This window comes from Hemiscyllium ocellatum, chromosome 17 (assembly GCF_020745735.1).
Source record: "Hemiscyllium ocellatum isolate sHemOce1 chromosome 17, sHemOce1.pat.X.cur, whole genome shotgun sequence".
Lineage (NCBI taxonomy): Eukaryota > Metazoa > Chordata > Chondrichthyes > Orectolobiformes > Hemiscylliidae > Hemiscyllium > Hemiscyllium ocellatum.
This window is the reverse complement of record NC_083417.1, coordinates 68,620,331-68,633,661: the sequence shown is the minus strand read 5'-3', so window position 1 is coordinate 68,633,661 and position 13,331 is coordinate 68,620,331. Positions and strand designations below refer to the sequence as shown.

Sequence of the window (13,331 nt, the reverse complement as noted above, 5' to 3'; positions counted from 1 at the left end):
CTTTATTAGCTTAATGCAATCTTGCAATACGTCGACAGGCAGAAATATAACACCTATTTCGATATTTCAATTTACTCAAATATTGAAAATGAGCTGATGATGATCCCAAAATAATTTGTATTGTCTGTAACGGTTCTCATATTCTGAGGGTGAGTTGAGCATTTCCGAGCTTACTGAACAATAATCACTTGTTTCAGTTTGACATTTGTGACCGAAGCTTTTCCACCTGTAGGTGAGGTTAATGGACAGAGGGTATTTTTGGCAAAGGACCAAGGGGGACTGCTGGTCAGAAAACATTGCATTGATTCTTTTGCATCTGCTTCAATGGGAAAATGTTTCATGTTTTGTCCAAAGCTGTAACATTGCTGTATATATTCAATTTACCTTTTTTTTTGCACCTCAGGCAGGGCTTGGATTCTCAACATTGAGCCACACTGAGGATTTTGATCAACATTGTGCACAATTATAGGGTGATTTGCAATATGTAGAGTATTTGGATTGGTTATTTCTTTTTTTTTTGGTCAGCCGTGATCTTTGTTGAGGTAAAAACAATGACTGCAGTTGTCTGGAAACTAGATTCTGGATTAGAGTGGTGCTGGAAAAGCACAGCACTTCGGGCAGCATCCGAGGAGCAGGAAAATCGATGTTTTGGGCAAAAGCCCTTTATCAGGAATAGAGGCAGAATGCCTGCAGGGTGGGATCCCATCCTGCAGGCATTCTGCCTCTATTCCTGATGAAGGGCTTTTGCCCAAAACATCGATTTTCCTGCTCCTCGGATGCTGCCTGAACTGCTGTGCTTTTCCAGCACCACTCTAATCCATGATCCATGTTGAGGGAGGCAGTGGCTAAATATCATGTTAATATAGTTTAGATTTTAAGTATTTTTAACTTCCTCCATTTTCCTAATTATTCCACAAGCAAACCATAAAATTGCAAAGTTCAGTCCCCCAGTCAGTTTCATTTAGCTTCCAGTTCCCTGAGCTTGGAGGTTTAAAATTACCTGGTGTTTTCTGTACTTGCTCACTGTGTAGTGTTCCCTAATGGAAGCACATGCATGGGGGCATGTTTTGTTTTCGATTTGTATCTGTGTCCTGTAGCAAAACGCATTACACAAATACAGGCATTTTCTCTTCCAGAATGACCTGGATGATCCTGAACGGGGAATGATTTTTGTCTGCTCTGCTACGCATAAAACAAAGTCCATGTTCTTCTTCCTGGCACAGACTGAACAAGGTGACATCTTCAAAATTACACTGGAAACAGATGAGGACATGGTAAGGAGGACTGCAGGTTAGAAATCCCAGTTTGGTGACTCACCAATTATAATCAAAAGTTTTGCAGGCAAATTAATTTGCGAACTGTTTTATGTTTTCTTCTTGGTGTGTACACATGATGGGTAACTAAACTACCATGTCTTTTCCATTTTAATAACACAGTTAAGGTCTTGAATGTGTACTGACTAATTTTAGTGGTGTGCTGTATATCTTTTCTGTAAAGCATTGGAGCAGAACAAGGCCATCCAGCATCGAGTCTTCTCTGCTCCTAGTCTCTCCCATTAGTGGAAACATCTTCTCCACAGTCCACTGTATCCAGGCTTCTCTGTATTCTGTAATTTTTCAATCAGATTTTCCCTCATCATCCTTCTAAACTCCCATCAATTACAGACGCAGAGTCCTTAACTACTCCTCATGCGAAAAGCGCCTCATCCCTGGGATCATTCTTGTAAATCTCTGAGTCCCTCCAAGGTCAACACATTCTTCCTTAGATAAGGGGCCCAAAACTTGTTCTCATGCCAGCTAATCAGAAAAGGATCAAGCTAATGATATTTGGTTAGAAAACAAACTGCTGTTTGCTGCAAATTGGCATGTCTTTTGGAAATATAAGTTGGTGACTTCTCATTGTTCTTGAATTACAAAAATGAGTAAGCTTTTGTCAGTACATGTTTCTTGAAAGGAATGATGCATAGTTTCAATCTTATTAATCTTACAGCCTTATTTCTGTTTTCTTGCTGAAAACCTGTTTGAAAAGTGGTTCTATAAAGACTTGAAATATTGCTCAGATATTAGGTAGGTTTTCTTTGTACCTCATACTGTTGAGAGCGTTTAGAAACCAAAAATTGTCTAGTTATACTTTTCACTCTCTTCCACGATCTTCCCTTTCCTGTCTTTTATAATTGATGTCTTGTTTTATAAAATGTTTGTTTGTATATTTGCAGGTGACTGAAATCAGGTTGAAGTATTTTGACACTGTCCCTGTGTCAACTGCCATGTGTGTACTGAAGACTGGGTTCCTCTTTGTCGCATCAGAATTTGGCAATCAGTGAGTGTGGACTGTTTTACTGTCGATCACATTAGATTTTGCTGGGATTAAATAGCTATTTTGTTTGTATTTCATATGTCTGTCTCCTGCATCTTCTGGCCAAAATGATGACTAAGTAGTTACTTGAAGATATTTGATGGTGGTGCTCTGTTACTGGCTAATGAAAGCAGCTAACTGTTCACATTCTGTGGAGACTGTCTGTCGATTTCACAAGTCATTTGGACTTCATTGTATATTAAGGAGCCTTGAGGTGTGCTCTTAAAAGTTAACCCAGCTTCCCATCAATTTGTATTGTGCATAAAGTAGAGCAAGTGGCCTGAGATTTGATCATGAGATTTTTGGGCCTTAGCCAGCACAATAGTCTCTTTTGATGCAGTGACTAAAGAAGTTAGCTTTGTGGTTTATAAATGTATTCCCAGCATTAAATGATACAGTGCAAATGTGGGATGGACCTTTGGGTCATTGTGCTTATGTTCCATCTTTGAAAGAGCTATCCAGTTAGCCTCCCATTGTCACCATGTCCCTAGACTTACTAAATGTTTCCTGTTCAAATATGTTGAGTTTCATTTTATTTGAATTATTATTGAATTTGCTTCCACTGTCCTGCCAGGCTATGCATTTATGATTGTTATAACTCACTGTCTAATATTTTTTTCCTTCAAGCAGCCTTTCTGATATTTACCTTGGAGCATCTTTACGATTAATAGTTTGTGGCTATTTCTTTTGTGTGTTACCAAGAAGATTGTTCATTTCTTCCAATCTGTTTGCCACCCGAACGTGTATGGCTCACTGATACTTCAATTCCATTTGCTTACCTTTGCATTGTATCTTTCAACATCCTTACCAAACACCAATTCATCAATCCCAGTCTTACACTTTCTGTTGACTCAGCATCCAATTTTTATTTTACTTCGTCCTTCTACATTTGATTACTAATCACAATAGCAGTATTACTTTTGTCCCACTGCCTATAAAACTCCTTTGTCTGCAAGCAATTTAAAGTGTACAACACATCATTTTTAATCTCTTCAATATATTTTTGTGTTCACTTTCTGCAATTTTCCCTAGTATCCTTCGATGTAGATAATCTGAGGTACTCTTGACCAGTACACGCTGCCACTTGATTTGCCAGCTTATTTTAATAACATTTGAGGTGTCTGTGGCTTGGATAGTATTGTTGGTTTTTGTTAAGAAATCAGGTTGTCATATTCTATTAATTCTCAAAACAGGTTCTACAGTATATGTAAAGCATATCTTGGGATTTTGTAGTGGAATTATCAGTGGCTTGATGTTGGCCTGATCAACTGATGTGCAGTTAGTGTAAATAATAATTGTTTCTTTAAAATAAAAGAATATTTTAGTCTTCAGAAAGCTAAGTCATGTCTTTTTTATATTCCAGTTACCTTTATCAGATTGCACATCTCGGAGATGATGATGATGAACCAGAGTTCTCTTCAGCAATGCCCTTAGAGGAGGGAGATACATTTTTCTTTCAGCCACGACCTCTCAAGAATCTGGTATTGGTGGATGAGTTGGACAGCCTTTCACCAATTTTAACATGCCAGGTATGAAAACATAATTTCAGATTCTTTACTGGAGCTGAACAATGTTTATTTCACCAACTAATCATTCTTAGGTTGGAGTGTTTAGTTGTTTATATTGATAGAGCCAATGACCAATGTGTATACGCTGACTAAATGTGAATTTGTGTTTCTTTTCTGAAAAGTATTTGAGGAAAGTCTTAGTCAGCTGTCCTGAAGTTGTCATGCCAGTTATGTTTGCCACCAGTGTTTCACTGTTGCTTATATTTTCATCTGCAGATTGCTGATCTGGCTAATGAAGACACACCTCAGCTATATGTTGCCTGTGGGAGAGGGCCGCGGTCGTCATTGAGAGTCTTGAGACATGGTCTTGAGGTATGATGTGTATGAAATTATATTTTGTAGGATGCCAGTGACTATTTAAGGAGCCACTATGATGTTTCCTGATTCATACATTGATAGAAACATCCTGTATTTGAATCATTCTGACTTTAAGGTCCCAGGTTTCATTTGTGCTGTTTAGTTCACTTATCTCAGTTGAGGAGCTGCAATAAGCTACAGGGGAGGGACAGTGAAGTAAAGTTGATTAAGATTTCCATTCCAGATGACAGCTCTGCGACCTGTGTATAAATATCTAGGCAGGAAGGGCTCCAGGTGCTGCTGATTAAATGATGTGATTCATGTCTCTTCTCCGAAAAATATATGGGGAATATTTTAGAATTTCTGATTCAGCAGACCATGAGCTTTCCAAAAAAAATTTAATTTGTCAACTGTGTTGGGAAAGTCGAATCTCCATTTCCCAGTTATATGCTCCACTTTGTCATATTGGACCTCTTTTTCACCAGCATAAGTTGTTTGAACCCTCCTTCGAAGCAGGCACTGATATTGATGAAAAACAGAACTCGCTGCAGAAACTCAACAGGTCTGGCAGCTCTGTGGAAAGAAAGTAGAGTTAACATTTCAAGCCCAGACCACTGAAGATGGGTCACTGGACTCTGTTAACACTGTTTTCTCTCCACAGATGTGGCCAAACTGGTGAGTTTCTGCAACAGGTTCTGTTTTTGTTTGATTTCAGCATCTGCAATTCTTTGTTTTGCAGTAAGGTGGAGGACTCATGCTGATTTTTCTCCCCAAACCCTCATCATTGACAGGTATCAGAAATGGCTGTTTCAGAGCTGCCCGGTAACCCAAATGCTGTATGGACTGTGAGAAGACATGTGGAAGGTATGACCTAAATAATGCATAGAGCAGAAATTCTTTTGGCCACATTAAGAAATATTCACACAGTCATGTCCAACAAGTGCATTGTACTCGATAAAATTCATGTAATTGCTATGAAAATTTTTTTTGAAGAAAGCACTAAATCTGCTCTCGCAAATTGCCATGTTGCATCATTGAGTGTGAACTCTGTTTAACTCATTGAACCACAATCCATAGGTGTTGCAGGTTTAGTTTTTAAATTTTGATATTTTATTCTTATTTAAGTAGAACTGTGCACAGCAATCTAAATAAAATGTACATAAAATAAGCACAGAAACAGCTAAAAAGTAGGAAAAGCAGATGGCATGTATGAGGGATTGTTCACTGTTTACTGTTCTTTTACTTGCTCGCATTGCCTCCAAATGCATATTTTGTTAGCCATGACCTGGTTACAAAATTGATTGAGAACTGAAGAATTAAACACTTCTAAACTGCAATACAGTTCAAATCCGTAGATGTCAAAAACATATGGACTGTTACATTTTTGAAATTTAGGGGTAGATTAACCCGAGTAATGTTGATCTGACACCAAAACACATTTCAAGTCAGATTCTCTTCCATCGAAAGTCTTGCACTTTTGAAGGGGATAATGAATTACTTACTAAAATAAATTTTTTATTTAAATGTATTCATTTCCACTCGTTAAAGTTTGCATTGATCTTGATTTCAGTGGGGTTTTCTCCCCCACGTTTTTCTCACCTCTTTCTTCATAGTGCTGCCTCCAATTAGAGTTTGGTTCAGTTCCTCAGGCACTGACAGTACTCCACTCTTGCCAAATAGCCTTTATTCGTGTGCCAGTTAGATAGTTATCAACCGTACTGCACAGTATGGTATTGTGGTACTGACGTTTATCCAGAATTTATGCACTTGCACTTTTTTGCATCTGCCACTATGTGGCGAGAGTGAGTGACTATTGAAAGAATTTCTCACTAGCCCGGTAGATTTCACCAGATGGCTGTATTCTCTAGTTATCTAGACTGAGGTTAGGTAACTGAATGCAAATTGTTGTAGTTTCTCTTATTGTGTTTCTTATAGTTTGTGAATAATGTACAAATGTGAAAACTGCAATAATGATTTATTGGGCTGGGCACATCCTGTAAATGATCAAACCTTATAGAAGTTGTGAAAGCTGAGTGGCTCTGGTTATAATTTACAAATTAAAATAATTGATAATCACTGATTCCATACCATAATCCAGGAATAGTGAGAGAGAATATTTTTGCACTACACGTAAATTTGCTAGGATTTGGTTGGGAGTGCGCTAAACATCCTACAGTAATTCTAATGCTAACTGATATTACCTCAATGGAAAAGCTGGAGTGATGACCTGGTAATGAGAATTAAATCACTTTTCAAATTGGATATGAATGTGCTCTTTATGCATGTTTCTTATTGAATATTGTTTTATTGTCCACTTTAGACTGCCATATTCTTATTCTTTCATGGGATATGAATATATCTGTTTCCCATCAGTAATTGCCCTTGAGAAAATGATGCTGAGCTGCAGTGTCACATGTACTAGATTGGCTGGTGGGTTGCTCATAATTATAAGAGAGTGGTTACTTTGCCTGGGATACTTTCCTCTGCTGCTTGATGAGTGGGTATGGCAATACAGCTTTTGTCTAGCCTGAATGATATATTTATTGCAGTTTATACCCTGGTTGTCCTCAATCTTGAAAGAGCAGTACTAACCAAGGCTGGTATGTGGTGGCTTAATCTCTACCAATACCAAGCCTCTGTTTCTCTCCCACAGGTGGCCGGGGAAGGTGCTACTCACTCTAGGTGCGTACCTGCTGGTAGGGCCTCTTGGATACTGGTTTAGGGCAGACATTGTAAAGAACAATCCTAACCAGTGATTACGTGAAGCAAAAGTACTACTGATGCAGATATTCTACACAAAAGGATGTTGACTGTAAAATTGTGATATACCCCTTCCACCCCAACTGTAGAATATTACAAGAATCAGCATTGAAGAGTACATGTGTTGTCATTAGGCTTATATAGTTTATTATATTAAGATAGAAAAATATGCCCTGTGATGATGCAATCTTCAGTTCTTGTGAATGTTCTCATCATCACAAATTGCAACCACCACTTGGAACCACCAGAACTTCAACTTAATATGCTGCCTATTCCAGATATGAATAAAGTTTAGAAAAGGAGGATTTATTCTGTGACTAGAGTTGTAAGTTGGAGTGTGCATTTATTTTGACAATAATTACATTTGAAATCTTTAGTGACAACACTTAAATTTGAAGAGAGAAGTGAAGGGCAGGCTTATGTGTTTTAACGTTCATATATACAACAGGATATTTGTTCGAATTCGGTCTGGGGAATTTGTTTCCGTTATTGGGGTTTTTTGGGCACATTGGTAAAGGGCAGAGCATTAGTTATGTGAGGGCACTTTTTGGATATGTAGCAACGTGCATGCTAATTATGACATGGTGTGAGATGTAAAATATAGATTTTGCAGAATTTCCCAAGAAGGAACAAGGAATCACAAAATTTAGTACAGGTTATTTGGAAGCTTCAGATCAGTGAGGCTTTAACCTGATCACTGTAGGAATCTGTTAGTTTAATTGTCAGTTGAAAGGTCAATTTGTTAGGTGTGAAAATACTTCCAAGTCTTGAGTCAGAAACCTTTCAGTACTCACCCTTTGCTTGCGAGTCTCTAATTATGATGGTTTCTGTTATGATGTTTGCCTGTGTCCCTTTTTTTTGACCATGTGGCTAATGGTTGCACATTTAAGTGTTGGTGGTATTCTGGGTGAAAATAGCTTACTACTTGAGTATTGATGGTATTAAGGGCTGTTTCATTTCACAAGTATTAATTAGGATTTTTATAACATTCTTTTTGTTGCAAAACCTCGTGCTTTTTCATCGTGTTCCCTTCCCTCGTCATCATCCCTTAGAGGGGTAAGGAAAGGAACTAAATACAGAAAAGGCTATTTAATTCAGTGGAAGTGAGAGTATTTTAAGTAGCTTTCACCCTTGTGCAAGCATTTTTCTTTGAGGTGGGATGGAAGTATGTCTTTGTAAAGTAATTAAACTGAGACAAATCCATGATGAATTGCAACTTAAAGTTGCTTTTGTTGGATGGATATTAGGGGAATTAAAGATTTAAATGTGAAATTTATAGGCAGGGGTACTGAAAGGGCTGGGTGTGCTTAAGAATTCAATTGATACAGAGGGTTTGTATCCCAAGTTGCATTAACAACTAGATGTGGGTTTAGTTGGGAGGACTTTATGTAATTTCCCAGTGGCATGTCAGTTTACTGTCAGTGTTGGGTCCAATTTTAGACACAATAAACGGGGACTTAAAAACAGTTATTGAGTTAATTTTTAAAAGCCAGATTGTAATTGACAAATTTACTGAAATGTTTTGGTGAGAATGTCCAAGGGAGTTGATCACTTGGTTACATTCAAACAAACAATGTGGAATAAAATGTGAAAACTGGTAAATAAAATTTGAGGCTCGTAGAATCGAAGGGGTGCGTGTCATCGTGAGTTTTAAAATAATTGGCAAATTGAAGTAAATGGTTTCAAACTGGAAAGGTGGTAGACTGTTGTGTTTCTTGTGTCATTGCTACTGCTTTTAACTTTGATTTTAAGATACCAGGTGTCTTTCAAGGTCTGCCTTTGAAACCAAATTTTATCATTAGAATCCCTACAGTGTGGAAACAGGCCCTTTGGCCCAAAAGGTCCTCTGAACAGTATCCCACCCAGACCCATTCCCTATTACTCTACATTTACCCGTGACTATTACACCTGACTTACATATCCATGAACGCTATGGGCAATTTAGAATGGCCAGATCACTCAACCCACACATTTTTGGGTTGTGGGGAGGAAACTGGAGCAAACCCGCACAGACACTGGGGGAATGCAACTCCACACAAAACGGTCACCAAAGGCTGGAATCAAACCTGGGTCCCCAGTGCTGCAAAGCAGCAGTGCTAACCACTTAGCCACAGTGCTGCCCCATATGATACTGGCATCAAGTGAGAATAATACCAATTAGTTGCAACAGGGCATAGATAGCTAGCAGAATTGGCAGACAAATGACATGTAATTTCATACATGGTAATGTGAGGTGATGAATTTTAGCAGAAGAGATAGGAAGTGGTAATAGAGTTAATGGCACAGTTGTAAATAGTATACATGGGGGCCAAAGACCTGAGGTCTCATGAGTATAGAGCTTTGAAAGTGAGACGGCATTATTAAATCTTGGATTGCAAAATTTATGTTGATCTTTTATCAAGCTTTGAGTGGGCCTCAACTAGATTAGATTAGATTAGATTCCCTACAGTATGGAACCAGGCCCTTAATGTGTCCAGTTATCATCATCCTACTTAAGGAAGAATGTGATGTTTCTTGTGAGGGTGCAGCAAAGATGTACCAGAATGCTTCTCGGGATAAAGGAATTTAGCTACAAGTTTAGGTTAGAGAAACCTCCTATTGAGCATAAGAGAGTGAAGGGAGACTTGCTAGAGGTGAACAAGGTAGTGACAGGTTTAGATAAGATAGATAAAAGCTGTTCCTGTTATCTGATGGTACAAGGACAGATTTAACGTTTTGGATAAGAGAAGCTGGGGGAAAGTGAGGAAGAACTTTTTTTATGCAGCAAGTGGTAATGACCTGCATTCACTTTTCTCTTAAGGGTGGTGGAATCGGAGACAATGCATGATTTCAAAAGGAAATCAGATAGGTACTTGAAGGCAATACATTTGCAGGACTATGAGGGTGGTGTGAGGAATGGGACTGACTGAATTGCTGTATAGAGATCGATTTTGAACTTTGGTCTGAATGGAAACCTGTGTTCTGTAATGGCCATTCAAGACTTTTAAACTCTTTAAAAACTCATGCCAATAATGCACTTTATAACAGCACAGAATGTTAACCTGCAAGTGTGTTTTGCACCTTTTTTGTGTGTGTTTAGATGAGTATGATGCATACATCATTGTGTCTTTCGTGAACGCCACGCTGGTACTGTCTATTGGTGAAACCGTAGAGGAAGTGACAGACTCTGGATTTCTGGGTACAACCCCCACACTGTCCTGTTCCTTGCTTGGTGAGGATGCACTGGTCCAGGTAGGGGGATAGAAATTGACTGGTTCATTGAAATACCACATTCAGCTATATTTGAGCTCTCACTGCTTAGTGTTTAAATTTCTTCTCTTGCCTGTAAAGACAGTCTTGTTAATGCACTGCTTGGATTCCTGAAATAATTCCTTTATTGCTGTGATAAGTTGAATGTAATGGGTGCACCAATTCACGGTAAAACTTGTGTACACAGTGCATTTTTTTCAAGTCTTTAGTAGCTAGTTGTGACCTGAACACTGGCAACAATTTCAGTTGACAGTAGTTACTTGATGACTTCAATAGCTTGTGCAATTTAAATTTTGCATACTTACCTGCCTTTATTTTAAATCAGTTTTACAGTTTGTCACTTGAAGCATTTAATACGTAATTTATTTGGACCGTTATTCTTTGAAAATAGCACCTGGGGGTGCAAAGATGCTGTTTTAAGGAGAAGTCTCAACAAAGAAAATTTCTTGAGAGATCATTTCACCGGTCATCTCAAATTGTTCCTCTCTCTTCTACCAGCACTGACTAACCAAGTAACCACTAGTGTTGACAACCCAAAATTGTGGCAATTTTTGTTTAGTTCTAAAGTCTTCACTATACAAGTATTATATTCATGGTGCTGCGGGTACTAAAGATTTAATGAAAGTGAAAGGTTTACACCCTGTAGTGGAATGGTAGCTTCACAGTGCTGTTTGGGTATTTTGCTGAAATGTGTGATGCTCTGAGTCATAATTGGAGGACATACTGAGCATTATGTAGCTTAACCACTAATAGAATGTTTGCCTTTATTTTGAGAAGTCTGAATACTATAAGCGCTGTTTCTAAAGCATGATTTTTCTAATAATGTGGGGTTGTGCAAGAACGTTCAAGAGCTACCTTGCTGTGATTGCTTGTCCAACAGAGGAGGTAGAAGGGTCAAGCATACATTTCTTAATGTATAAAGTATAAATTTACTGCAGTTTAGTTCCCAAGGCTTTTATAAATTTGGGGTTTAGATTAAATTGAGAGTAAACATATGTGTTGTAATGTAGTCCAAGAAAAATTTGGCTCTGTTTGTAATTTTTAGGTGTATCCTGATGGGATCCGTCATATCCGTGCTGATAAGAGAGTCAATGAGTGGAAGACCCCTGGTAAAAAGACAATTGTGAAATGTGCTGTGAATCAGCGCCAGGTGGTGATTGCTCTGACAGGCGGAGAACTGGTCTACTTTGAGATGGATCCGGTGAGTAAGGGGTTAATAAGCAGAGAGTCAAATAGAGTTGGAAGTTTTTGTTTTTTCTAAAATGGTGAGTGTCTCCATGAACATCTTATTTTCTTTTAGATGTTATCCTTTTTGAAGTGTGTGACCTCCTTACAGGTTGACATAAGTGCTTCCCTAGTGCCCCATAGAAGGTTTCAGAGACTCAACTCATTGATCTGGAATTCTTGTTGACCTGAAACAAACTGACATTATTCAAATATGGCTTCTAGTGATTTCAAGATCCATTTTTGGAAAGGCAGAATGCTTACAAAGCATTGATTTGGATTATATTAGACAATAAGACAAATTTTAATTTTGCAGACAGAAGAAGATGGAAGGAGGAGGTGGGTGAGCAGAATTTAAGCATGGTTAGTAAGTTTGTGGATGACACCACATTTGGTGGTGTAGTGGACTGCGAGTACTACGGGATCTTGATCAGCTAGACCAGTGGGCTCAGGTGTGGCAGATGGAGCTTAATTTAGATAAAAGTGACATGTTACATTTTGGTTGGAAAATCGGGGCAGGACATGCATAGTTAATGGTGGGGCACTGGGAAGTGTGTTGAACAGAGAGACCTAGGCGTGTAGGTTCATAGTTTCTTTCTATGTGGTGTTGCAAGGGTAGTGAAGAACGTGTTTGTCACACTTGACTGCATTACTCAGCATTGAGTATAGGAGTTGGGCTGACCTGTTGGGCAAGAATGAGGCCACTTTGGGAGTCCTGCATACAATTCTGGTCTTCCTGCTATGGAACCGATACTATTAACTCAAAAAGATTTACAAAGATGTTACTGGACTGGAGAATTTGAATTATAAAAAAAGGCTGGATAGACTGGGAGTTTTGTTTACCTCTGGAGTGTAGGAGGTAGAGGGGTAGCCTTAAAGGTGAATAAAATCATGAGGGACAGACAAGGTTAATAGCAAAGGTTCCTGGCTTGTGTTTGCGCGCAGTTTCTTGTCTGTATTTGTGTAGTCTGTTGTGTGCGTCTGTTATCATTACCTGGATCATTCTGAATCCATTCTGTCTGGCTGTGTCCCTGCCTTTTCCCTGGGGTAAGGGAGTTCAAAAGTATAGAACACAGATTTAAAGTGAAAGGGAAAAGATTTAAAAGAGGCTGGAGGATCAGTTTTCTTCCCACACAGATGTTCGTATGTGGTAGATGCAAATACAGTTATAGCAGTTAAATGGAACTAGTTTAATCTGGGAAACCTGATCAGCATAGACGAGTTGATTCAAAGGGTCTGTTTCTGTGCTGTATGACTCTTTACATTTTCAGATTAAATTCTATCTGAATAGTTGTTTTAGTATTTGAGAGTTAATTTTACAACCATAGTTATGTTCATGCAGTGTGCTGCTATACTAACCTCTCTTTGCATAGGATTATGCATCAGATCTTTCTGATGTTAATATTTACAAAATTTTGTCTGTAGTCTGGACAACTGAATGAGTACACTGAACGGAAAGAGATGTCAACTGATGTGGTCTGCATGAGTTTAGCAAATGTACCTCCAGGGGAGCAGCGTTCTCGATTTCTGGCTGTTGGGCTCGTAGACAACACTGTCAGAATCATTTCTCTGGACCCTTCGGTAAGTTTCTTTTGCCCAGTTGCTTTTTTGGTAAAGCTGGTTAGATGTATTGGATAGTAGTCATTATTGCAATGTTACTAACCCCTTCCATGTTTCTAAGTTCTGTAAACTGTCTTTCTGTTCTTCGGGTGTGATCGTTACCAGCAAAGCCAGCTTTTAATTTTCCTTGGGAAGATGGTCATGAGCTTCCTACTTAAATTGCTGTAGCTCAAGTGGTGTAGTTACAGACCATGCTCTTTGGGAGGGAGTTCTGGATTATGATCCAGTGACAAAGGATTGCAACATCATCCAGGTCAG

The 13,331-nt window shown here is 38.7% G+C and overlaps 1 protein-coding gene across 1 annotated transcript in view; it reads left to right on the top strand.

The window, feature by feature from the left end:
- The window catches only part of sf3b3 (splicing factor 3b, subunit 3), a 55,385-nt gene that overhangs the window by 19,514 nt on the left and 22,540 nt on the right, over positions 1–13,331 (top strand). Inside the window, exons 8-15 of the mRNA XM_060838276.1 lie at positions 1,137–1,274; positions 2,216–2,319; positions 3,719–3,884; positions 4,140–4,235; positions 5,012–5,084; positions 10,060–10,211; positions 11,275–11,430; positions 12,879–13,034. Coding sequence (XP_060694259.1) covers positions 1,137–1,274; positions 2,216–2,319; positions 3,719–3,884; positions 4,140–4,235; positions 5,012–5,084; positions 10,060–10,211; positions 11,275–11,430; positions 12,879–13,034 — 1,041 coding nt within the window. The remainder of the gene's footprint in view (positions 1–1,136; positions 1,275–2,215; positions 2,320–3,718; positions 3,885–4,139; positions 4,236–5,011; positions 5,085–10,059; positions 10,212–11,274; positions 11,431–12,878; positions 13,035–13,331) is intronic.